This window comes from Halichoeres trimaculatus, unplaced genomic scaffold, assembly GCF_033239565.1.
Source record: "Halichoeres trimaculatus isolate MK-OKI-2021-1 unplaced genomic scaffold, fHalTri1.1 fHalTri1_scaffold_13, whole genome shotgun sequence".
Lineage (NCBI taxonomy): Eukaryota > Metazoa > Chordata > Actinopteri > Labriformes > Labridae > Halichoeres > Halichoeres trimaculatus.
Window position 1 is genome coordinate 14,927,880 of NW_027437191.1, and position 25,812 is coordinate 14,953,691.

Consider the following 25,812-nt stretch of genomic DNA (forward strand, 5'->3'; position numbering starts at 1 on the left):
CAGTAGCCTGTGCTCCAGTCACTGCTTTATAAGCTCCCCTCAGTCTGGAGGCCCCTGCTGGCTAACCTTTGGATGACTTTGAAGTCCCTCCACATGCCATTGTTATTTCTCTGTCTTTCCCTCAGATGTCCTTTACTCTCCACAATCACTCACACGCTCTCCTCTTGAAGCGAAAAAGCGAGCCGGCCGGCTACCTCTGCTGAAGAAGCACAAACTGGGGATTTCTGTCAAAGGGACAATTTGCACAACACAAAAGCTTTTGTTTCCAGTGCTTTGAGCTGGAGACAGGTGGCCACCATGGGAATAACTTCGGCGTTCCCTTTGAAAAACTACAGGACAAAGGTGTCGAGTACAGTCAGGACACAGAAACAAGAGGATTTGTGTTAAAGCACCAGGCATAATACAGGACATTGTTTTTTCTTTTATGCTACTTCATCATGTTGTCATTTCACAGAGAACAGGCAAAAACGTTCTTGACACAGCACATAAAATATTCCTTTCCTTTATTTTTTCATTAGTTGCAGGTATGGCACAAAAATGGGTGATAAATTCAAAGAAATACAGTGAAAAAGAAGCCTGATGGTGTATAAATATAGAGCACAAAACAGAGAAGAGTGACGGCTCATCATTACAGGGTGTTGGCACAGAACAAATAAATAACATCACTCAAACACAGCTTTTCTGACAACCTTGATATTAGAGCATCAAATCCAATTGTTTCCCAGGGTCTTTTCAAGAGCAAGGGGCAATTTCCTGGATGGTGGCAAACGTCCTCATCTTGTCATCCTGCACACACAGAGCTGCACTGGTGGCAAATAAGTGGACGAGTAAAAACAGCGGGCGCTCATGTTGTTCCTGCCTGAGCACAGAGGAGAAGAAAGCCATCGAGGAGCAGCAAGATTCACTCCAACAGCACAGACAGTAAGGTAGTGAGAGAAGGCAGTTTTTTTTCCACTGGTGAAGTTGTCACACCAAGCCATTGCCTTCAAATAACGACACACTGCTTCTTCCCTGACAGAGTAAAATAAGATCTCAGAAATGTGTCTACCTCTGCCAGTTACTTCGAACGACTGCAGTCAGCCTCCTGTCGACAAGTCACTCACTCCTGCCTCGCCGCTGTATGAAAGTGAAACAAAGTCACTGCATTAAGACGGCAATTTTACTCTTGAAAAACATTCAACTCTATGGCAGTGCTTCAGATTTAAAACCACGGACATTTCGTTGTGTTGGAGTGCTTGGAACAATTTTCTAACTGTGACTGCCCATTCCAGCCTGACCATAATGCTCCTTTCCTCCTGGCATCGATTCTCTTTGCTTAATTATGACCAAGAAAGCGGGGTGTGTTTAATGTGGAAATTAGGGCCACCAGCTGCAATTACATCATGCCACTGGAACTGAATGGTTATTGAGGAACTAAGAGAGCGTGATGAATGGCACAATGTGACAAAGCCCTTCTTTGGTTAAACAGAAGAATGAGAACACTTTCACCCAGGAAAAAATGTTGGGACTGTTCCTTTTAGAGACCCTCTAAGCAACAGGTATTAAGAGTGTAAGTATATTATAAGTGGTATGTATAACAGATTTTACAGAGCAGGTTAAGATGTGAAATACAGCTGAATTTTCTTCTAGACACCTTTTTAGAAACTCCTCTGAGGTTGGAAACTTCCCAATATTAGCAGCACAGATTTACAGTAAAATCTCTTTTACTTGAAGTCGATACTATGACAAAGTACACACTTTGTATAAATTAAGGCAACACTTTGTTTTAAATTACATTTTCCTGCACAGTGCTCCTTCACGGTTCAATTCACATGGATAATTTTAATCTCATTTTCCAAAGAGCCAAGGAAACAGTTTCAACCAGCTGCATGTTGCAGAGATTGTGTTCAATCTGCAGCCGGCACACACTGTGACGCTTTGTTTTAATAGTTTTAATGCAAACACCGGGTGCTCTCATGCACAGCTGCATAAATCATGTGTGTTCATCAGTGCGTTTAAGAAATTACAGTTTATGGTGGTATCGCTTTGAAAAACAAGTCTTTGTTTCCTCTGTACTCTTTATATTTAACAGGTAATATCCAGAACTGACCTTGAGTTTTCTTTCAATCAAGAGTAAATATATGTGTGATTTTTCTGTAAGAAACTAATGAAAGCTGAATTCTAAATAGGGATATTTATACTTACTAATTTCCCAGTCCATCAGAAATTTAAATACTACGAGACAACGACACTGAATCTAAGAGCATCATTTTAATTTGTAAGTGGGGCCAATCTAAGCTAGTCACAGCCATAGACTGTAAAAAAAAAAAATGGACGTCATCTTGCTGGGCTCTAAGTGAGGTCTCCACAAAAACTGCTCCCCCTGGTGGCTGCAGTTTAGGTTAAAAAATCCGGCTTTCCAGCCATTCCAGATGGGCCGTGGTGAAACTTTTAAAAATTAATACTCCGAGTAGAAATGTTTCTCATGTCCGATTGTTGTGGTGATTTGAAGGTACCATTTGGCTGTTTTGTATTCAAGTCCTCTTTTTTCTGAAAAGTTTCGTTTTCATTAGTTATATGAGTTTAAAAACAAGGCTTTATGTAAGGTTTAGTGATGATTGACAGCTGCCGTTTTCATATATTTTTTTTCGGGGATTGTAAAATATGTCAAGTGGTCGAGTCAAGAAGTGATTAGACTCCTGAAAGAAATTTTTTTTTTATTATTTTTGTCACCCAGCTCCACTCAGATTCTCCCAGAATCCCTCACCATCTCTACTGCGCAGACTCTGGCTGCGCCTGTGACGGGGGTATTTTGGCTTCAAAACCGTACAATGATAAAAGGCGAAGCCACGCTGTCCACTCTATATACACTCTATGGTCCCAGCAGCTTATTGTTCCTACACATTATGTTGGCCAAGTGTTGATATACCTGTTCAACCAGACAAAACCTGTTTACGACTTTGTTTAAACTTTCTAAAAAAAAACAAAACAAAACTGCCAAACCCTTTCACTTTACAAGATGACCCCGCTCATCTGCACTCACGTACATTCAGGTGGTAGGGCATTTTTGTACTGAGTGCTATATCACCGTCTTTACCTATTAACAGGAGCCACAGCCTAGACAGATATCTGGTTAAAAATAAAAACCTCAGCACTGGTAATTTACTGAAATGTCACATAATTCTGGTCCAAAAGCGAGGGTGATGTAATTTAACTGTTCAATGAATTCTTACAACAAGCATTTTTCACTCTGAAAACTCGCTTCATTACACATGTATTGCTTTTTCTATACAATAAAGATCAACTGAAGGTGTTTTCTTCTGCAGTGTTAAAAATGAAAAAGGTATTTCGCACTGTATAGTGTGACCGACATGATGTAACGCTATGTAAACCAGCTGGCCCAAACTCTGCATCATATGCTTCTTTTTTTTTTTTCTTGGCAGACTTCAGTGGTGCAAACATTGGGATGTTATTTCATGCATTTCACATTTTTACATCATGTTGAAAGGTGTTCTTTAATGCTACCGGTCTTATTTACCTGTGCTGTACATGTGCAAAAATAAATAAGTGGATGAAATAAGAAAAAAGTTCCCCATCAAAAGCTTAACAGTGAAAGTGAGAAGTGTCAGGCTCTTACAGTCGTACTCTTCAACTTAATACCTTAGGTGTAAATAACTAACACCTGAACAGCAGGGGCATTTTTAATTTAGGAATATCATGATCTTTTTTGTGGATAAAGCATTTTTCCCCCAGAACAACTGAAAGTTGCTCTTTTTTGGTGTCTGGGTCAGAGGCTTTACCATCGTGATGAGGCGTTTATCAGAAAACCTTCAATATGGAAAGGCAGTGTGCTTTGGAAACACACAAGTGAGGGGTTTTGAAACACTATTATTTCTATTTCAGAGTTTTGCTGCTTTTCGTTTGGGTTGAACGAGACCTTTGTCATAAAGCTTGAAATATGCTACACTTGAGAATGTGCCATCAAGAGGAGAGCCTTTGACACAGTTTGTAAAACACTTGCAGTTCTAGCACAGCTTCAGATTTGGCATCACCCTGAAAATGTGTTCTGTGTTTCCTTCACGAAAGAATAATTGTTTTCCGGGATGAAACGTGGAAAAAAATGTTATTCTACTGTTGTAAACCTTTTTGAAGTTTCTGGCACCCACCACCACAACTGCAAAATTTGTTCATGAGCCCAAGTGGATTCTGAAAAATCAGAAGACCCACACACACGCACACACTCACACACTCACACAAATATCACATGTCGAGGCTCAGGCACAGTGATGGAAGAAACAAACTCTTTAGCGCACATGAACACGTTAAGCTCTAGCACCAAAACTAATCACTGCTACAAATACTGCACACACAGTTCCCTTTTTATTAAAAAAATCATCCTTTCCATAACCACAGAAGCCTTTAATCATCAAAATAAAGTCAGTAAAGGCTGCGAAAAAGAAAACTGTCACACAGCACTGTTTACATATCCCAAACCTGCTAATCCCCTCCAATTGTACTTTGAAGTAGCTTAGAGGACTTTTATCAATAAATAGAGCAGAGCTGAGAGTGTAAGCTACTCACACACCGGGCTCACATCCCTCATACACACGGAGTGCAGAGGCTGACTCAGTGTGTGTGGACTGCACAGAAATGGAAATTAAGAGTATGGTGAGAGCAGTAATACAAAGAGAACAAACAACGAGTCCTTTTCTGTCAAATTTTAGCTGCAGTTCTGAGAAAAATGAGACAGTATTTCCTTCACAAAAAGTGCAGTGATTGGACGATTTGGCAGACATGTACGAATGTACCAAGAATTAAATAACACGGCTGGATAAAAATAAGTCTGACGTGGGTTTCGAGTGTTGTAGTTTGAAGTTCTCAACTCTTAAAAGAGAAATAGAAGTTATTAAGTCTGACAATATGGACATTTTGAGGTAAGCTGTTTGCTTTTTTAATTAGAAATAGATAAAAAGACTAAAACCTATCTCATGTATGAGGAGTAAATATAGGTCTTCATCCAGTTAGCTTAGCCTAGAACAAAGACTGGAAATTGTGCACATTTTTGTGTCAAAAAAGGGGAGGAAAAAAATGTGTTTGTTCCTCTAAAGTTTTTAAATAATGATGTTTTATCCTTTTCTTTGTTTTGTACAAAGTGAAAATGACACGTTGTGGTTTTGTGGGGGGTTTAAGTGCCAGTCTTTCTTGGCTGGGAGCAGTGACTTCCTCAAGTCTTTGCTAGTTGTCTGGCAAGCTCACAGTGACAACACCCCATAAAAACACAACTTGTCATCAAGAGGGAAAAAAAAATTAAGCTCATACTTTTGGACTTTACTCAGGTTAGAAAGTAGAAAGTGAATTTGTCAGACAAAGCGTGGTAGCTAACATAGCTCCAGTGTCTCATAGTCTTGGTGTATGCTAGGCTACGCTAACCAGTTTACTCAGAACATGCTTTCTCTCCATTTATGTGATACCGATTGGGCTCTCACTGAAATCCAGCTGTAAATCTTGACAAAGCCACGTTTTATCAGCTATAAGATGATTGTGTTTTTTGTTGTTGTCATGAACCAGGTGCTTAGGGTGTAAAAGGAACAGTTACGTCCAAAATCAGATCTGTAATTAGTAGCCGTGTCGGCTGCACAGGGCACTTTGGCACTTTTCATCACTCACTATACCTCAGGTGGATACAGTTACTAGCTAATGGATGAATTATCCGAGCTTATGTTTGGAAATTGTGTCAAAGTCAGATGAACGTCATGTTTTCAAAGTGTTAGCAACAACCTATGAAAGTCTAAAAGTTCACATTTGCATGAAAAGCACACACCCATTTACTCACAGAAAACAAATGTTTAGTAAAACAGTACATCTATTGAGACTGTAAGAAAATAACTCACCCCAAATTTCCATTTACATTCATTGTGATCTGGGCCTTATGGGAACAAAGACGCAGAAATGAAAGACGAACCAATGAGAAGCAGAAAATACAGACCATAATAATGATTTCACATGGATGCCCTGAAATGCTCATCATTCTGCTCTGTTTTGCTTTAGCGTATTTATCTTCTTTACATGTATCAGTTTCTTCTTTTCACATATATTGTACACAGCTTTATGCTCACACATGAACATGACCCACTCTGACCCACTCAGGCTTCCACTGAAGAGGCTACATATGCTGAACAGCAAAATCACCAAACTTTACCCAGTCTGCATTCATGAAGGTTTCAGTCACACCTGGGACCGGGTTCCCTTTGGGCTCTCGAGTGTTCTAGTTGTACTATAAATATGAATGACATGAGTAAAATAAAAAAAGGGCTGAATTGCTGTTAAATATGGACTTGTTTCAGAGTGTTGAAAGCTTGTCGGAGCAGGTCATGTGTGTGTGCAGAGAAATATAAAATGGACTTTATATGTTGAGACCTTTAACTGCATGTTGTGCTTCCTGTACTCCAACATAAAACATTTATCATAAACCTTTGAATAGAGCTTCTTTAACATTTACAAGTTATACAGTTACCAAATTGGTTTTCTTCTTATGCTTCCATCAGCTTTGATACTTAAGCAATGCAAAGGGAGACAACAAGAAGAGAAAAGGAAGTTAAGTCATCTTCAACAGAAAAATTAAGAAACAAGACACAAGTCCTCAAAACATTTGTCATAACCAACAATGAACGGAATTTTTCAATTTTCTTATTTTCTCTTTTTTACAATACATTTTTTAAAAACCCGCTGGTTAAGGTTATGGTCTCAGGTAGATCTTCCACAGTCCATCTTCACAGTTTGTGTAAAAGCAGAGAAACATTCTCGCTAGAGTAATAAAATATCATGACTATTATTATGGTCATTATTATCTTTTATTCTCGTATTGTTCCATAGAAACGGTGGAGGATAGAGGGCGAGGCGTTATCACCTGAATGAAGAGCCTGCAGTCCCAAAGTTCACTCTCTCCTCCCTGTACAACACAATATTTGATTCAGTTGTTCTTTATTTCTGCTAAAAAATGCTTGACCTCAGGGAGAGGGGGGGTTACAGGAAGAAAGAGTCAAAGTTTCTTTATCTTCCTGTGAGATCATAAACTGTCCTTCAGCGAAATAAAAAAGAAAAAAGAAAAAAAAAATCCAGAGCCTCACTTTCACTGTTTCTGTATCCAAATTGTTTCCAAGTCTGCCCGGTCCACTACCCTCACACTGAACTACACGGAGGCATAGGCATAGGCTTAGGCATGCACACACACAAACACATACACACACTCACACACACACACACACACACACACTCACTCACTCACACTCAAAACAATCCCATCAGGAGTTCAATCCAGGTGTAGCACAACTCCATCCTCCCTCTGAACACGCATGCCCTCCCATCAGCACTTGTGGGGCAAAAGAAACATGTAGAAAATAGCCCATCAGAGGAAACATGGACAGAGACGTGTCCGATGTTGATTAACACCCAGGCTCACGATTCGGTTTGTAATCTGAAGGCACTTTGTTTCATGGCAGAAAGTAAAGTGGCTTCTTTTCCACAGGTGGACCGTTCTTCACCAACAGACCTCCCTCCTCTCTTCCTCCTCTCTCGTAGCTGTAAGAACTTTTCGCGATCCAGTTCGGCCTTCCACACCTCTTCTCTGATTCTCCTGCATTTTTTTGTTCTGCCACCATAGCGTCCGTCGTTTGGCCACTTGGACTCGTGAGCACAGTGTTAAAAGATACATAGGCAGCTACAGGGGAGTAAGCAGACATAAAATAAATGTTGCCAGAGTCCTTGTTCCTCCACCATTCAGCACCGAGCAGATCAAGAAATGCCAGGGAGTGACGTGAGGCCGGGGCAGAGTGAAAAACAAAGTGAGGGTGATTGGCATCTGGTGCAAGAAGATGAAGATAAAGATACACAGAGAAAGGTCTGATTCCATGTGTTTGTAAGCAGGGAAATGTTTGTCCTGCTCTAAAAGTCAGCAGTGTCTATATAATCTGCCTCCTTCCAAAGATATTTTCATAACTTCATAAAATTGTTCTTGTGCTTTACAAACTGTTCTCCCTTGATGCTTGCGAACTCTCTTGCCAAAGTTCAGGCTAGTTCATCTCCCACCTGTCTTTGTGCTCGTAAAGATGTCCCGAGTCCTGTACCAAGGAGTGTTTCCTGTAAAAGAAGTGTCTTTAAAAATAAACGCGCAACTTCTTTATTACTTTTTCTCCATCTTTTTTATCTGGATTTTTCTCTTTCATTAGTATCGGTCTCTCAGAGGTCCATCAGGGGTCCCCTGCTGCTTTCAGGATGCATGAATCTTTGGTGATTGGATGCCGAGGATAAAGTTCACAGACGGTGGGTCTGAAAATTCGCCTCTGAGATGACGACGAGAAGGGTCACCTCTGACCTTCAAAGAGAGTCAGCACCAAGGTGACGCATAGCAGCCATATATGAGAGGACGTGGATCGAGCCTCAGAGCTGAGATCTGCAGAAGAAAGAGGAAAGTGGAGACACTTATAAAACCACATCTCAAGGAAGGAAAAAAATACAGGCTAAAAAGACAGCCGTATAAAATGTTTGGCAAATGTGTGGATACTTGATCCTGTTTGAGTGAAAACCACATAGCAATGCTTTTTAATTCTGAACAAGAAAAGGGTAACACTTTACTTTAGCGGTCCACAAATTTCATCACACTTAGGTAATAAGTAAACAAAGTTTTTTCTTTATAATTTCTTTATAATTTATTTGAAATTAAACCACAACCCAACATAAAATGTTTTCATAAGTATCCCAACATTTCTGCTATTTCCAAAGAAGCAGGTGATAAATAGCTGCTTATTTCTTGAATACAGAAGTTAGGTTAATTGTTTCCTCTGATAATTACCTATGAAATGTTAAGTGAATGATTCAAGTGAAAAAGTACAGGCACACTGCAAAACAGAATCCGACCTGAAGTTACGTGCTAATTTTCACCAAATTCTCATGAAATTGATTTTTAAAGAAATAAGAAAATATTTTGTAAAATTATTACTTAGGTGCGATGAAACTTGCGGACCTCTAAAGTAAAGTGTTACCAAGAAAAGCATCACTAGAGACCACCAAGTCAAAGGTTACACTTTAAATCAATCTGTGGAAAGGACTCCAGCATATTTATAAAGCTCATGATTCAACCTCATCCTGTTGACAGTGTGGCAGAAAAGTAAGGTTTTGATAGCATCTGTGAACAACATGAGTGATATTTTTAACATTACTTAATTTATTTTAAACAGAAAACTTAAAAAGCGTGGTGATTGGCTGACCAGTCAACAGCAGAGAAAAAAAACGGAAGAAGGAAAAAAGAAAGTGATGAGGGATGTTAAAACAAAATCAAAGAGACGTCGACCAAATTGTAGAAAGCAAAAACAAAGCAACCATAAACCACAACACAGTATGGGCTGTAGCAGCGTTACAGTGATGGCTAAGTTTCCTCATCTGTTGGAAGGTTAAAAAAAATCTAGTGTTACGACTTTTTTCAGAAATTGAAGTAAGTTAACGTTTCTCAGGTCAACCTCTGCAAGAAATAAAATTGTAAAAAAAAAAGAAAAATATCCCACTCTCCCAAAGTAGAGCAGTCAAACCATCACAAATCAAATATTCTTTATCTCTTCTAAATGTACTGTAAAGCCCTTTTTGCACACCAGACACATATTTTTCACATGAATATTTCGCATATCATTTAATTTTTCAAACCTACTGTTTTTCAATGCAAGCTTTCACACCATCAAAATTATTTCTGACCACCGGCCGGTTAGGGTTTGGAATAGACCGGTTGTTCAGGAAAAGTCCAGAGTTTCCCGATGGCCAATCTGCTCCCACATCCGACCAATTAAAAACGCTCGTTGTTGACAGGTCACATACAAAATCATTCAACATTGATTGTGTTTGTATCCCAGCACCCGGTTCTTCATGAGAAAAGACATCATTTGGAGGACAATAGCTGCAGAGATTGAATATGACGCCTTCAAGTTTTTTTGCATATTTGTGCCATTTATTTGCGTCGCCTTTGGTGGTGTGCAAAGGCTTTAAAGAGGTATTTTTCATGTGCTTTTTAATTCTCTCATCAACATGAGAGTTGAAAAATGTATATGTAATTTTGCAAAAATCCCACAAAATGATGAATAAAGTCTTGAAAGTTCTTCAAAGTAACTTTAAAGGTGGCATGAAGTGGTGGCTTTAAAAATGCTGAAAAAAATAACCTAAATTTAACTAATTTTATGTCCAACTTTTTACTCCCAAAGTTGTGCTAAACACCCCGGATTCTTTTAACAGCTGAATACAGAGTAAAGGGCCTCGTGTATCACAGTAACAACACCCTACCAGGATACCATCCACGGACAATAAATTAATAGTTCATTTCCTGGATGCTTTGTATGAAGAGCAGCTTATTTCTTATAAAGTGACTGAGGAAAAGAAAAGCCATGGATTAAAGACGAAACAAGGACTCCTGGACAACTTTGATGTGGCGGTTGGTGGCTCTCTGTGCAGCTTTGGCAACAAGCATCATTTGAGACTCAATGTTTATCAGCAGGAAATGCAAAAGATTTTTGTCTTGTTTACTAGGAACAGTTTTCTAATCTAACAGCTCCTATCAGATTAATATGTTCCATTATAATTAGTCACGACCGTTCTTGTGAAATTACAAAGCAAAATTCTCTAATTATCTGCTTTTGGACTGGTTGACTGCGCTTATGACTTTATATGTTTGTGTGTTTTTGATTCTTGACAACAAAAGGGTGATAAGCATTTCAAAATAGCCATTCCAATTTAAAGTCAAAGTTCATTGTTCGACCTTTAAATTGATTATTTCCAAAACTGACATGAAAAGTGAACATACATGACAAAAAATTGATTTATGGTTTGTTGAGAAGGATGTCAGATTTCCTGAGCGTCTATAAATAATGTTCCTCCAACCAAAAATAGCAGAAATTAATACAAAGCAGCTTTGTTTGTCCGCCTGCAAATGTCACCTTGTCAATTGCAGCCTATTTTCTGTGTCCTGTTTTCTGTTTTTACCGTCTGTTTGTTCCTGCAACGCAATTACACTGCTCCACTCAGCCAGGCCAGCTATCATTCATGTGATTACAACACTGTTGCTATGGTAACTCTGCTCCCCCCACCTTGATGTGGTAGTTCAGCGCTGGAAACAGACAAAGATTAGATCTTTCTGTCGTAAATCTCAACTCTGTTCAGTGGTTTAGCTCAGAGAAGAGCGATCCAGAGAGAGGTGATACTCACTGGGTGGCGGGTCTCGACACTCCCCTTCCTCCAGTGTGACATCATCGATGGCGATGTCTCCCTCGATGCCTGGTCCCCTGATACCTTCAATTACCACCTACAGAGAGTAAAATGATTTTTCTTAATTTTTGTCCTTGAACGACCAGAAAAAAGACAGAACATTAGCAGTGCTGTAAGATAAAATCGGTGAAAGAACACAGTGTAATTTAGCTAAATGGCTCCTTATAAAAAATAACAGCAGGTGGTTAGTGTTTGTCTCCGTTTTTAATGTCACAAAATATAAAAGTAAGACAGCATGTGGAGTCAGAGCTGTTAGTAGTAAAAGCAGGAGCAGAAAAAGACACAGAAGTGCAGCTGAAACTATAATTACTTTCTACAACTGCAGCCATAAAAATGATGGAAAATATTGCAGTTCTATATTCACCGCTCTCACAGATTAGGCTTCCTGTTGGTGAAGCCTGAGTGATATTGCTTTCTCAACTGCAAACAATGAGTATGGATCCCGTCCACTTCTCTGCTTAATATTAAGGCTTTAGAAAGCTACATCAATATGCAGCCCCCGGGGAAAATAAGACTTCACCGTACACAGAGGAGAAAGGCAGACTGTGTGCTGGATTGATTGCGTGTTTTCAGTCTCACCTGGAAAGATGCAGTCGGGTGGATGCTTACTTTGGCCTGCTTCCAACGGTCACCTTGGTTACCACTTAACGACCACACGGGACCCTCGGAGGCCGTCTGGCCCTTCTGTTTAAGGAAGGCGTTTAGTGTTCCTGCGTGATGGGGAGAGACAGTCACACATGTGGGTCAGAGCATGAATGCAGCTGTCCCTCCAGTCTGTTCTCTCAAAACCTGGAGACAAGAGGAATAAACTCTACGTCTTTTACTTCTACCGAGCCTTCAACAACAACACACAGATATTTATCTAATATCAGGGCCTGTAGCATAAAGTGGTGTGGTAAGCTTTTTGCTTTTTTTGGGTAGATCATGGTAACCTGTAGTTTTTTCTTACAAAACTGATATAAACCAGCAAAGGAGCTTTCAGGTTGTTGACCTAATTGGATTGAATCATGTATCTGCACCATGCTCATTGCTTTAAAGCTGCCATCTTGCACCACCATGTTTCTACACTAGCACACAAACTATAAGCAAATGCAATTTTGTATTTAATGGGATACAAAGAAGAGAGTGGTTGTTGCATTCAGCAGAATTTGTATTGAAAGATGTTTTCCAAAACGTGACTTGATGGAGGATCATTTTTGTCATGCCTCGCACAAGCTTCTATCCTCCAATGTGACTTGCTTACTGATGGGATGGCTGAATACAGGAAACACTTATGTCTAGAATCTGACAGCTAAATTTCTAATTCTATACACTGTGTATCTTTGTGTATTCTTCTCTTTCTTTTTCCAGCTTGTTCTCCCTCTCTTTGCATAAGCAGTCGTACAGATTTTAGTTTCAGTTATGTGTTAAACCAAGTCATACTTCTCTCAAACCATGGTGTGCTCTAAAGCCCTTTGCACACCAGACGTGTATTTTTCCAAAGTTTCTGCTGCAACCAGTACACATCCAACCAATCAAAAAACTCGTTGTTGACAAGTCACATAGAAAAACATTCAACAGTAGCCACGGATGCATGAGAAGTTTTTCGTCTTTCCTAATATAAACTTTATGACCGACTTTTCCAAAAACAATAGTATACATGGAAAGGAATATTCCAATCTCTGGTCAACATGTGCCGCTATAATCAAACAGAATAGTCAATGGGGCATGCGCAGAAAAACGTCCAGTCCAGTGCTGACTGCTTGCCGCCATTTTTAAAATTGAGGAACGTCTGTAGTTGCATCTTATGTCATATCTGAGCATGCGCTGAAAGAACACACCCTGACAACTTTCGGTTTGAGTGGATACATGATACTTCAATCGGTTTGGGGAAAGGAATATTCCACCTCTGTGAAACTGATTAAATGTCCATTCGGATTGGCACTTTTCTTTCGGAATGAGGTGTATACAAGGTTAAATTCTTTCCGTTAGAGCAAATAAACCAAATGTAAGTGGAATATTTGGGTCCATGTATACATAGCTAGTGATTGTGTTCGTGTCCCAGCACCCGGTTGTTTACAACATAAGACCACCATAAAAAACCACAAAGACAGTGGTCACAAAGACATTGTTTAGGGGAGAATAGCTGCAGAGATTGAATATGACGCCTCCAAAATTTTTGCAATTTTGTGCCGTTTATTTGCATCGCTGTTGGTGTGCAAAGACCTTTAGTTTGCAGCATTTTAAGATCTGCTGATGTTGGACTCATTCATGTTTGTGATAGGCCATATGCTTCAACTTGGCTCTGTTCAAACAAATTTACAGTTATTGTAGGTTGATAAGCTCTCTGCATAATGGGTGTCTGGTCATCAAAATTTACCTGTTGGTCATTTTCCCTTTTACTATTTAGCCTGTTGTTAAACAGAGGTGACATAATGGGGCATCTTAGAGTGTCAGGAAAGGTTTAAAAGGTTTTTCTTTCTCAATTTTGTATGTTACAGATAAATCTAAAATTCTTTACTTAGAAGAAATATACTAAAGGTCCCATGTTGTGCAAAAACCACTTTATAAAGTCTCTTAATGAAATTTGTGGGTCTTTGGCTTTCCTCCCAGCCCACAAAATGTGATATTTAATGACAAAACCTGCACTTAGTAGTGCTTGTGAATGTAAAATCCTGACCTAAAACGAGCTGTTTGGATTTTAGGGATTTGCTGACGTCAGCGATTCCCTTTTTTGACCAATCAGGAGCAAGTCTGACCTGATTGGTCCACCAGAGCAGATACCCCCGAACCCCCTCCACTCCTCCGTGCTGCTGCTCCAGCAGCCATCACTGCCATCACTGCTTTGTTTTTGGCTGTAAACAGCCACATAGTTCCATGCACAAGTTTCCTATCTCGGAAGAAGACAAGACTAAGTGGCTAGAGTTCATTTATCAAGGAAATGTGCCAGCTACACTCAGTAAAACTGTGCATGTGTGTGCTAGTCACTTCACGGCCGACTGCTTTTCCAACTTTGGACAGTACAACAGAGTACTAGCATGTCACATGTCCCACTCATCACAACCACCTTCCAATCACATCCTCTGCCTCCCAGTTTGGCGATCTATTCAACATAATAATCTCCCATCTCCCCCTCTGCCTGTCAATGCTTCTGCTGCCCTGCATTTGTATTACTGCATGTTCTGTCATCCCCACTGCCACCCCAGAAACCACCTGCAGGCTCTGGGGGGGATTGTGTTCAGTTTGTTTTGTTCATCACTCCTCAATATCTCCATGTCCATCTGCAAGGAGTGATGAAGCCTGGGTGTTAAACATATAAATGTAATCGCTGCTAAATAAATGATTCAAATGTAAGTTGTCTAAGAAAAACATCTTTTGGAGAAGACAAGAAGTGGCAACAAATAATTGAATTGAGGAAACCTTTGGCTTTGAACTGATTAAAGTAAGCATCCTGAATACAGTTTGTTAAGGAGTACTTTGGGTAAAAAAAAAAAAAGAAAACAACAATAAATTTGCCAGAGAAAGCTCACAATAATATAAGCTGACATTCACACTTTTCAGTTTTATCTGTTTTGGATTAAAATGAAAAGTTAAAGCACATAGAACTTGTAGCGTTTCTTTACTACTTTTACTTACTTCCTGTGCCACATTTTAGACTCAACATTTTGAATTCCAGAAAAAAAAAAGCAATTGCAAAAGTAAAAGTGGATCCGGACTTAAAACTTAATATTCATCTCCCTCTGCAGCATTTCAAATTTATGCATTCCCCTGCATTAGCAGAGCCAAGCAGAAGCAAAGGTTAAACTCAGGTCATATGAACTGATACATTTATTAAGTTGGTATCTGCAAGCTGAGATAAATTATTCTGTAGCTCATGTTAATTCAAATTAATTATCTCTAATGGGCAAAGTGTGATGAGAATTTTTGTTGGGAGTAAATACTTTCCCTGTGGAGAAGAGTTTCTCTAGATGTATCACTCATTTCAAACTCTTCCTGCTCTGTCCGCCTTCCTGCTCCATCTCATCTGCTGGATGTCACATGGAACTGAGTCTACATTTTGAAAATGCAATATGACAGATCCATTTCAAAAACATTCATACATAACCTTCCCAATAACACTGGAATAGTGGCCCTCATTGAGACAGAATAGGGTACATAGCATGTTTGAATTGAAGACTCCCCTCAGAGGACCCTCTTGTCTGGCTGTGGGCTTTGATATAAAACTGTCAGATGATGACACAGAGTGCAACCACTTTACCCTCTTCTCAAAACACCAATTGTGTTTTTTTTTCTTCCCCATGCAGGAAGACAGGAGAGACAGAGACAGGGTAGAGGGTCGGCAGGAGCAGCATCCGAAGACCCAAATCAGGTTAGCATTGACACCATAGCTAAGCCCAGCACGACCACTGCTCTGAAGTCAAGTGGATTTCACAAGTATGAAAAGCAGCACCGTCACATCAACACGACCTGCAAGCGAAAGACAGAGGCAGCAACCACGGCTGCAGCTCCGCTTTTGATGCTTCTCAGCTCAGCAAGGTGCCTCATTACTTTACAATCCCTCAGAAAACACAAGTGAAATGAGCAAGAGATACGCTATGTGTCCACATTCATACTCTTTAATCAGCTCTGTTTATACCTTCTCCAAACGACAGCACAATCTCCAGTGAGGGATGAGCTCCTGCACACAACATGACCCGCATTTTCATCTCCCGGTTGAAGTGTTCAGGATGTAGGAGGATTCTTGCTGAGCTTGCTGGCTTACATTTTCTTTGAACTCATCGCAATGTAGGTGGTTATGTCGGAGTCATCACATCCTGAGCGAAGGAGACGCAGTTTATTCTTTGGAGTTCCTCTTTCTATTTTAAATACCTGTGGTAGACGCTTGTGAAATTCAAAAAGATCTGAGGGGAGACGAATTTGAGCGTGTTGAAAAGTAGGGAAAAGCTCTTGGAAATTTTCAATTATGTAGTGAGGCCAAGAGAGAGATAGAGAAAAGAGTGAAGGGGATTGAGGTGCAGTGCCACCCTCCTTGCTAATGAAAGGATGACTCCATTGCTTCTCAGAAGGTCAGGCTCTAAACAGACTCACTTGGTGTGCTTTGCTTGAGACTTAATCCCATAAACAAATGCGACACGGGCTCCAAAGGCAAACTTTGATGTGTGCTTCAGCAATTAAGTGTGACCTTGTCTCAGGTATCCCCCCGCGAGCAAAGTACGGAGGAGTCTCTTTGAGCCTGTGCCACTGTTGTGTGGGTGAAAACTCCTTATCGACTGATTCCGGCCTTCAGCGCTGCCGTGCCACGACTTGACTGTGACTCACCTAAACAGCACGGTCCCAGAGAGCATCAAACTCGGATCAACACGGAGCTGTGCGGTGTCTGATGGCTGAGTGACTCACAGCTCTAAATAAGGAAAACTATTTAAATCCAAAGAAGTTCTTTGCAATGAGATGAGAAAACACAAAAAGCCCAAACACACATGATTACAGATGGAAAATTCAAAAGACTGACCCTCCTGTGCTCAGAGGCAAACTCCCCTCCCGACCGTAGAGGCAGAATACTAAATGGAGCGTAGCTATGGAGGATCTGAGCTGGGTTTCAAGCCCTTGACATTTAGCCCATTCATCATAACACGCCACAGTCTGGGCATGGGCTCCACCACAGACGGGGAGGGCAGAGGAAGAGAGGCTCTGGCCGGCGATCAATTTGAGCAAATTGGAAATGTCACGGCCTACTCAACCTCGGCAGGGAGCCGGAGGAGCTCTCATCTCCCTGCTGAGCCGCCCTCCAACACCTCTGTCCTTACATTCTCCCCACCTTCAGTGCCTCCACCACTCCAGATGTTTAGTCCCATCCCTTCACTTGCTTACACATCTCAGCCTTTCCACCCAAGACAGCTGAGATCTCGTCTGGCTTCATTTCAGAGCACATGGCATCCCACAGTCAACTCAGTGATCAGCTCAAAAAGGTCGATTCCACCACCTTGTGCTAAAATCAGACTCATTTTGTTACTTCCTACAGAAGTATCTTGCCATGCATGAAGTTTGGGTTTTATTTACAGAGTCTAGGAGATATTTACTTTTGAGATTATGCTTCAAAACTCACAATTTCTCCAAAGTGTTTTTGGTTGCTCATAATAATCTCTCAGAATTATTCACAGTGGCATTCGTGGATTGCAATGAATAACCAGGAGAGCTTACTGGGTGGAGGTAGTGGTCAAATACGTAAAAAAACTGTTGTGATCTTGCATAAAAATGCAAACTTAAAAAAGCAACAAAACACTAAGACTTTCACTCTGGAAGCAGTTATTCTCATGGACAGAAAACTAAATATTCATTTGAAAAACCTCAAGCCTTTTTTTTCTAATGTGAGCAGTAATTTATTAAACTTTGAGTGGAATTAAAACAAAGAGCTGGACCAACAGCGGAAAACCTTGAAAAACTTAATAAGAGTTAATGAAGGCACTGCGCTGAACTGAAAGACAGAGAAACAAAGAGGAAGAGAGGAAGCCGGGCGCAGGAGTCGGAGCAGCAGGTCCAGCAGAAGCTTGGAGCGGAGCAGGTGGAGGGAGGAGATGGCGCTGATACCATCCATGTCTCACTAGAATACTGAGGTAAACGCAGCCAAATGTTCGCTGTAAACGTCTCATCATAAGAAAGAAGAGTGCAGCTGCCAGCCTGTAGTGATTTTAGAGTTTATTCAATGCCCTACACAAGTTTAATGAGGACAAAAACACAGCTCCATGTCCCCTAATGTGCTCATTCATTATCAATGCTCTCTGTTGTAAGCCCTTCTCACAAGTTACTGTGTTCTTAGTTCCTCCTTTAGTGTTGTTAATCATCTAAAGTGAAGTGATATTTTTCATAAATTAGATGTTTTTCTCATGTTATCATTTTTTGTCAGGTGCCACTGTGATTTCCTTCTTAGAGGGCCTGAAAATGCGCTTTACTTAAAGGGTTATCATTAACATAAATACTCTTTCTAGGTGTGAACAGTGTTATCTATATGACAGCTTTACTTTCTGTCTTAACTTTTTTTTTAAAAATCTGTGCTTTTCTCCCTGCTTAAATGTGGGCAGGCCACAGCTGGTAAAAGCTATTGTCCTGAACTCCAACTGACCAATCAGAAGGCAGCAATGCTTCTACAGTTTTTGGCTGTTTCTACACTTTTAATCAAATCTTAACAAAACACAAAAGCACAGAGCTGACGAACTGCAGTCAGCTCTCAAAAAATACAACTTTAAGATTTTTTTTTTCCTTAACTTTAATGATGTTCAATGCTAAATAAGTATTTAAGAGAGACTTTAAATGAAAATTTAAATTTTCAACACTATCAAGCCTCTATGTAAAGAGGAAATTTCTCACTGTGGTGAGATATAAAAAGACACACCAGCAGACAGCAGTGTGCCCGATGCTGTGCGTGTCAGCCTCAAATGCCACACAAACTGTGCTTCAAGGTTGCTGTGCTTGTGAGTAGATGACGAGGAGCAGGCTTCAAGTGTGATCTAACACACTCAGAAAAAGATCAGCGTTTGTACCGTCGCCAGTGGAGTGGACTCAATGAGCTTTTCCAAGGCGCAAATGTCAAAGGTGATGGTCCACAGCACAAAGCAGATACTTTGCTCGGAGAAGTGCCCCTGATGGATAAAAGTGAGACATATTGGGTAGCTTGGGCTTTGACTAGTAATAACCAGTCCAAGACGGAAGTCAGACGTTTTTAACAGCACAAAGACCCAATGGTGCTGGTGCTGAAACAGTGCGTGACTGGAAACAGGAACCATCACATATATCACAGCTGCAGAGGCCTGTGAGAGCTGGGTGAGTTTGGGAGGTGTTTAGTAGTTAAACAATCAATATCTAGGAATCAAAGATTGAGAGATTATAATCATTTTGGTTTATAAAATATTGAACAGAGTGTGGAAGAACTATGAGAAATATCAAAAATTCTTCATTGAATAAGAAAAAGTTTGATCTATTTCGTGTTCACAGATTTCAGCTGTTTTCTCAAGTGAAAAAAGTTTAAGGTGGGGTGAACAAAATCGTCATAATGTTGTATCTGAGCAGCTGAGACTCAGTGGTACAGTGATCGTCTCTCAATTGAAAGGTTGAGGGTTTGATCCCAGCTGTAAAAAGCTGAAGTGTCCTTGAGAAAGACACTGAACCCCAGATTACCCCTACTGTTGGCCAGTGGTGTGGGGCTGGGTATGTATGTGTTAGCTAAACTGATGGTTGCCTAGCAGTCTTCACCATCAGTGTGTGAGTGTGGTGTGGATGGATGGATGAGACTAGCAGTGTAAAGTGCTTTGAAAGGTCAGAAAGATGAGAAAGGACCTTTGTAAGTGCTGCTCTATTCACCTTTTACTGCTCAACTCAAGGTTAAACAATCTGATATATATTAGTAATGTGACTAAGTGCTACTTAGTGAACCAGTAATCCAGAGAGTACTTAGATGAATTACACCTGGCACCTGCATTTCATTTATCTCACTAATGTTGTAGTCATTCAGCCAAAATTACGTTTTCATTCATTATAGTCAATTTATGGCTTACTATTTCAATATATCAGTCTTCAGTTGTAACGCATGCTGGGGATGGGTGAATGCTCATGTTGGCTTATGTGACAGCTAACCACGTCTCCGTTTCATACAAAAAGCTTGGGATATTGTTCAGAGTCCCCCTGGATGCAAGAAAGTGATGTGCAAACTAGTGGGGATTTGGGGAAAAGGTGCGATTTGCGATTAGGTGGACGATATTGCGATTGCGATTGTGCTTCAATTTAATAAAAAAAGTTGTGTCATGATGAGTCTACAGACTTGTTTGGTTATCATGGAGAAAAATCTGAATTGCATGTGCTGACATTGCGATTGCAATTGCGATATCCTCTTTTGCGATTACGTAATTGCATGTGCTGACATTGCGATTGCGATAATCATGCAGCCCTAGTGCAAACCTTATATTCTTTATGTCCTGAGATTTATTTATAACTAAAATCACACTTTTACTTTGATTGGTACTGAGGTCTAATGCATTGATCATGATTTCTTTTTATTGATTATCCACAGTAATGCCCAGGTCTCACCAACTGCCAGGGCTGGACAGGGACCAAAAATGTACCCTGTTTTGTTTTCCTTCCTGCTCTCCTGCTGGCCCCAACATTCAGTCTAACATAGCATCAGAGCACATTAATTAGCATCAAAACGTTACTTTTTACAAAGACCATTACTTTCTGTGAGATGTTATTTGTGTCATCTTGATGACTTTTTAAATGTACTGTTGATGAATTTACTCAACAGTACGGACACATGCAGATAAAGAAAAAAGGAAGGTGGTGAAAGAAGCTGCTTGAGAGGTGCAAGCTCTGATGTTTCTGGGTTAAAAATAACTAGTGGGCAAGTCGAATAAATGAAGTTTGCTTCTGACGCAGCATTAATATCAGTTGGTGAAAAAACATCGGGGATAGGACATAAACAAGCCTAAATTAAACTGGGGAAATGCATTATTGGAAATACTGTTTTCAATAAAGCAACCTTGTAGAGTTTTCAATGGGCAGAGCACACATTTTAAACGTCAGTATTTAGGGATGGGTACCGAATTAGGTACTTTTATAGGTACCGACCAAATTCTGTCAAAAGTACCGAGTACTAATTCACTTAAAATCAAAAGGTACCATGTTTAGGTACCTAAATGCATCTTTATGACTGTGAGGGAGTGAGAGAGTAGGTGATTTTATATGCTGGACATGAGCACAGGATTACAAGGTCATATATATGAAGAATAAATATGTTAAATTGAAAAGGAATTTAGATTTTTTTATTAATCAAATTGATATTCTTTACCACAAAAGCTCACAAAAGTACCAAAAATTGGTACTGTTGAGTACCAATACCGATTGGCAGGTACTGGGCATCTGTACCGTATTGTTTCAAATGTGAAAGGTACCCATCCCCATCAGTATTTGCCATCAATCATGTTCTTTTGATCATGGGAAAGTCAAAACTATGACTGCAGTTAAACATTGTAAAATCACAACCATTAGATTACAAAAAATGGCTGCTGTGACTCTAGTAAACAGTCCATTGGTAGAAAAAACAAGAAAAAGAGACAGAAAAACAACACTTGTTACAGACAAAGTGTTAAAGTTCTACTTTGTAGAAGCTTTTCAAAATGCCAGACGTGAACGCCATCAGGTTTCCTTCTAATGAACTGCTCTCATGCCTTAACATCATATCCCCATGGCACTGAGACAGACCCATAACCCCAGCCAGCAGAGCCACTCGTCTGCTTCATGAACCTATATGGCAGCTAATGATAAGGGGTGAAGCAGAAACACAGAAGTCACCACAAGGGGCCTTCAACAATATATAAGCCTGCTGTTTTTCTGCTGCACATCCAATCTCTCTCATTGCTCCCAAATGCACAAACTCACAAACAGCGCGCACTCTGAGTGAAGCGCTTGTGGTCCACTGATTGGGTCCCCAGTGGAGAAAAAAAATGATTTAAGCCAAAGACTGCTCCTTCAGTCGCTCTGCCATCAACAAACAAGCCATCCAAGGTTGTTATCTGCATCCAAAGAGGAGCTCAAGAGCTAAAGCTGAGGATTGGTGTTCACACCTTTGAAGAGATTTTATTGCAAACAGGAGATATCTTTGACTTGTAACATCTGACAGCCGACTTACAAATTTTAGCATGAAAGCACAATGATCCTCATCGCTCACACCAAGGGGACAAAGTCTGAAGAAGTGATTGAAATTCTGTTGCTTACAGAGAAAAGTGTGGCCACTCTTCCTTTTTCCTCAGCGTGACGACTGCGCCTCTGTCTCACATTCAGGCGGTGGACATCAATTTCGAAAAATCTCATTTCTCAATTTACTTTTCAAAGCCACTGTGATGTCCCACGAATGTTTGATGACTGATTTTACTTTTTTTTATTTGTAAAAAGGAAAAAAAGTCTGTTGGGGTGTTTCCTCATTGACTGTTTTTCAGTTCTGCACTGATAAGGATTTATCCCCTTCATTTAGCAGTGAATTGGCGAAGCAATTTGATTTTCACTTGAAGTTGCTTCAAGCTGCTTAAGCAACCAAATGCACTGAACAGCAACAGAATCTTAATTTGTTCTTCATTTATTTCCCAGAACTATTAAGCTCTGAATATAAATTAAGATGATATTTTCAACAGTGTATATATCACAGATGAATTCAGGAGCAATACAGAGTTTTTGACCTGAAAGAGCAGGATAAATGAGGAGCATGACTTACCTATGTGTTTTCCATACATGTGGTAGAAGAAGCCGAAGCAGTAGGCAGGTGGGTTGGTGATCCCGTAAGGGTTTTTAGGTGCTACGTTGAAAAACGGACTCACAAGCCGTGCTTGGTCCCCTTCCTTGCGAGGTCTTGATGTCTCAATGTACATGTAGAACCCTTGAAACACACAGACACATATTTTGGTGTGTGTATACATCAGGCCTGTAGAATACGAGAAATCTGAAATATGTAAATAAATATTTTGATACAGCTTTGAAGCTCATATGAAGCCACAGCAAATCCAAAAATGTCACCACTTAATATGCACAAAATCAAAATAAAAAGAGGGTATCTGATAGCTTGTTTTAGCTCCAGCTGACTGCATCAGAATGGTGTCATAGCATGACTATTATACTTAAACGCTATTACAAATTGCATTCAGGCCTCCATCTAATGAGTGAAAAAATCACACACTGAGTGGGATAGATTGTTTGCCTTGCTGTTTTTCTTTCTTATTCACTTGAACATGACTTCAGACCTTAGTGTTGTGTTGTGTTTAGTGGAGAAGCTAATATTGGGAGAGCAATAAAATTGCAATCGACTTTGCAGCCTTAATAAAGAGCAGGCTCCTGCAAGTAAGATTCACTTCTTAGTTTGTATGAAGTACGGTATTAACAGAATATTAATATCCTCAGGACACAAGCACAGTTATTGTCCCACACTGAAAACAAACAGTGGATTTACCCTTTGAAAATAAGAGCCCTTTACAAGGCAGAGCTCAGAGTCCAAATTATTTTTTCAGGTCTACCAAGACAGCAACGAATAATTTATTCTGGTAAATACAGAGAAAAAGATGTCCTTAGACATGCGCAGCAGCTTTTTTTTATGTAGACTGTGATAGCATAAAGGAAATGAAGCCTTCCATATCAGAGCTGTGGAGCAGGGCTCTCTATGAAGGACAGATCTCCTTTAACTAACAGCTCTAACCAGGGGCAAAATTGACACGATAACAATAAGGGTTACATTCACGCTCGCTCGGTTGTGGACAGCAGAGGTGTCGACAGTGAGTCAAACGGCCCTCTGATTGTGTCTGAGCCACATAATCTGCAGCCAATCTCTGCTCTGCCACAGGGAAGGTAACGAGTGAGCCGCTCCATGTCCCTGCAGCCAAAATCAAACAGAATAAACCCCTCAGTTGCATCTCATAGCAGATAATTATATGCAAAGAGGGATGGGGGTGGTAATGAAATGCTGGACATTTTGAAACCATTAGGTGATTAAAGCCAATGCATTATTTACTGCTTCAGCTGCTGCCGGTGCCACAGCACCCTAATAGGCACTTATAGTCCACCACAGATACCATCCTCTGATGGATTCTACAAATCCAATTTTGGCAATGCTTTATTTATTACATTTCTAAATATTGAACACCTGCACATGAAACCTACATGTGGAATACTAAAACAATGCAGATTTCTCTTTTGGAGGAATCCAAAGAAACAGCAACAAACTGTGTAACTGAGTTACAAGTTCATATCCACCACAAAAAAACAAACAATGCTGCTTATTGTTAGAATACACAGCATCAAAAAGATATTAAACACAATCAATGCAGCTGTTTTCATTTGTCATGCATTTAGAAACAATTTCAAACTCATTTCAACATAAAAAGTGCAACCATGGCTATTTCACCCCCATTTGTTTGTAAGAGATGAAACACACTCATGTGGCAATATGGCTTACTTTATATATTATCCACTTAATTTAGCAATGACACAATTATTTCACAGTTTGCTGTGCAATGTGGGTATTCATGTATTCATGCACAGAAAACATGACAGATAAAAGAGTGGTGCCAATTTAAACGTGTGCATTCAACCAATTAGCTTTCAGTCCAGTAAGCAGGTGCAGGGTATTCAGAGCCGCACTGACAGATGAGGAAATAATCACCAACCACAATTTTCTTTACTATTGGTGCATTATGTTACAATACACCTATTCAGCTAAATAAATCTCCATAATTCGACTTGGCCACTTAGCCAATGGTTGAAGAGCACTGAGGTTTTTACATATTTTTTTCATAGTGTTTCCTTTTACATTTACAGCCATCTGCAGTTTAATACACAGATCCATAAATTGATTTCCTGTACACAACACTCTCGTGGAGGGCTGAAGCAATTTCAGCAATGTATATTTTAAAAGTATTGTGAAATAGTGTCTACATGCCTGACAAAATCATTAATTTTCAATTGTGACTAAACCAGCATGTCTCATGGAGCATGGATCTGTGGTGACCATTCATCAGACAACCAAACAATCAATGTGTGAATCAATAAACTTACCCTTCACAAAGTTTCTGTTGCTATGCCTGTCTGGTTCTACATTCCACCAAGGAGCATAGAGGTTAAAAATGGCAACAAAGGCAGACCGAAATTAAAAGCAACTTTTGAAATCGTATGTCTTGTTTCAACGTTTGAATGTTTGATCGTCAAACCACTTTAATAGTTTAAAATAAGAGTAACAATGTATTTTTGGATCATTTAATCCAAGTAATGTTAATCTGATAAAAAAAATACCAATCTGTTTTGTTAACAGATTAACTTTCTAGGTTTGATAAGAAAATAACATTTTTTTTTCAAATTTTATACAAAAATAGCCGCTCTTCTATGACTGCAGCATGTGTCTCCCAGGTTTCCAGACAGCAGTCAGTTACACAAAGAGGAGTGGGCCTAAAACATGATTTAAACAATTTATGCTTTTCTAGGAGGGCAGTTTACACGACAATGGTTTGTGCAAAAGTATTGTTGCGTTTCAACCTTTTGTTTACAAGGAAATGGTATTTTTGCCGACCTTAAAATGGAAACTTTTGGAAATGACCTCCAGATTGGATTTTTTCTGAAATTCTGCAGCTGTTACTGTGTTACCATGTAAAAGACAAGCTGGAGTTTTCAGTGGAAACGCTGACGTCACATCAGCGTTTGTGCGTGTGCTGGTGAATCTACTGGCTGCCTTTCAACAAAATGTGCATCTGATGCACCACTTTTGCAATTAGCATTCAGTATACGCCAGATGATCGGACCAACCAACCAGGGACAATCTGCTTCTGAACAAGACAGTTATATCGCCAGCTACAGGCTTGGCATGCTTATTACAGTGTTTTCATTCCCTTAGCATTTCAGTGTGAATGCAGATCATTTTTCACTGTGTTTTTTACATTTTGGGGTAAAGCATTGTGTAAATGGAGCTGGGATTGTGACTGAAAACATCAGGCTAAACACAGGATTTTTAAGATGGAGCCCCTGGCTAATTACCTTCAGCTA

The 25,812-nt window shown here is 39.9% G+C and overlaps 1 protein-coding gene across 4 annotated transcripts in view; it reads right to left on the reverse strand.

Annotated features, from left to right (window-relative positions):
• Positions 1-502: 502 nt before the first annotated feature.
• The window catches only part of LOC141801688 (MAM domain-containing glycosylphosphatidylinositol anchor protein 2), a 259,025-nt gene continuing 233,715 nt past the window's right edge, over positions 503-25,812 (reverse strand). For all 4 annotated transcript variants that reach the window (XM_074684831.1, XM_074684830.1, XM_074684833.1 and 1 more), the window contains exons 16-19: positions 22,508-22,669; positions 11,857-11,987; positions 11,218-11,314; positions 503-8,428 (exon numbers count right to left, since the gene is read on the reverse strand). In XM_074684831.1, coding sequence (XP_074540932.1) covers positions 8,340-8,428; positions 11,218-11,314; positions 11,857-11,987; positions 22,508-22,669 — 479 coding nt within the window. In that variant the 3' untranslated portion in view covers positions 503-8,339. The remainder of the gene's footprint in view (positions 8,429-11,217; positions 11,315-11,856; positions 11,988-22,507; positions 22,670-25,812) is intronic.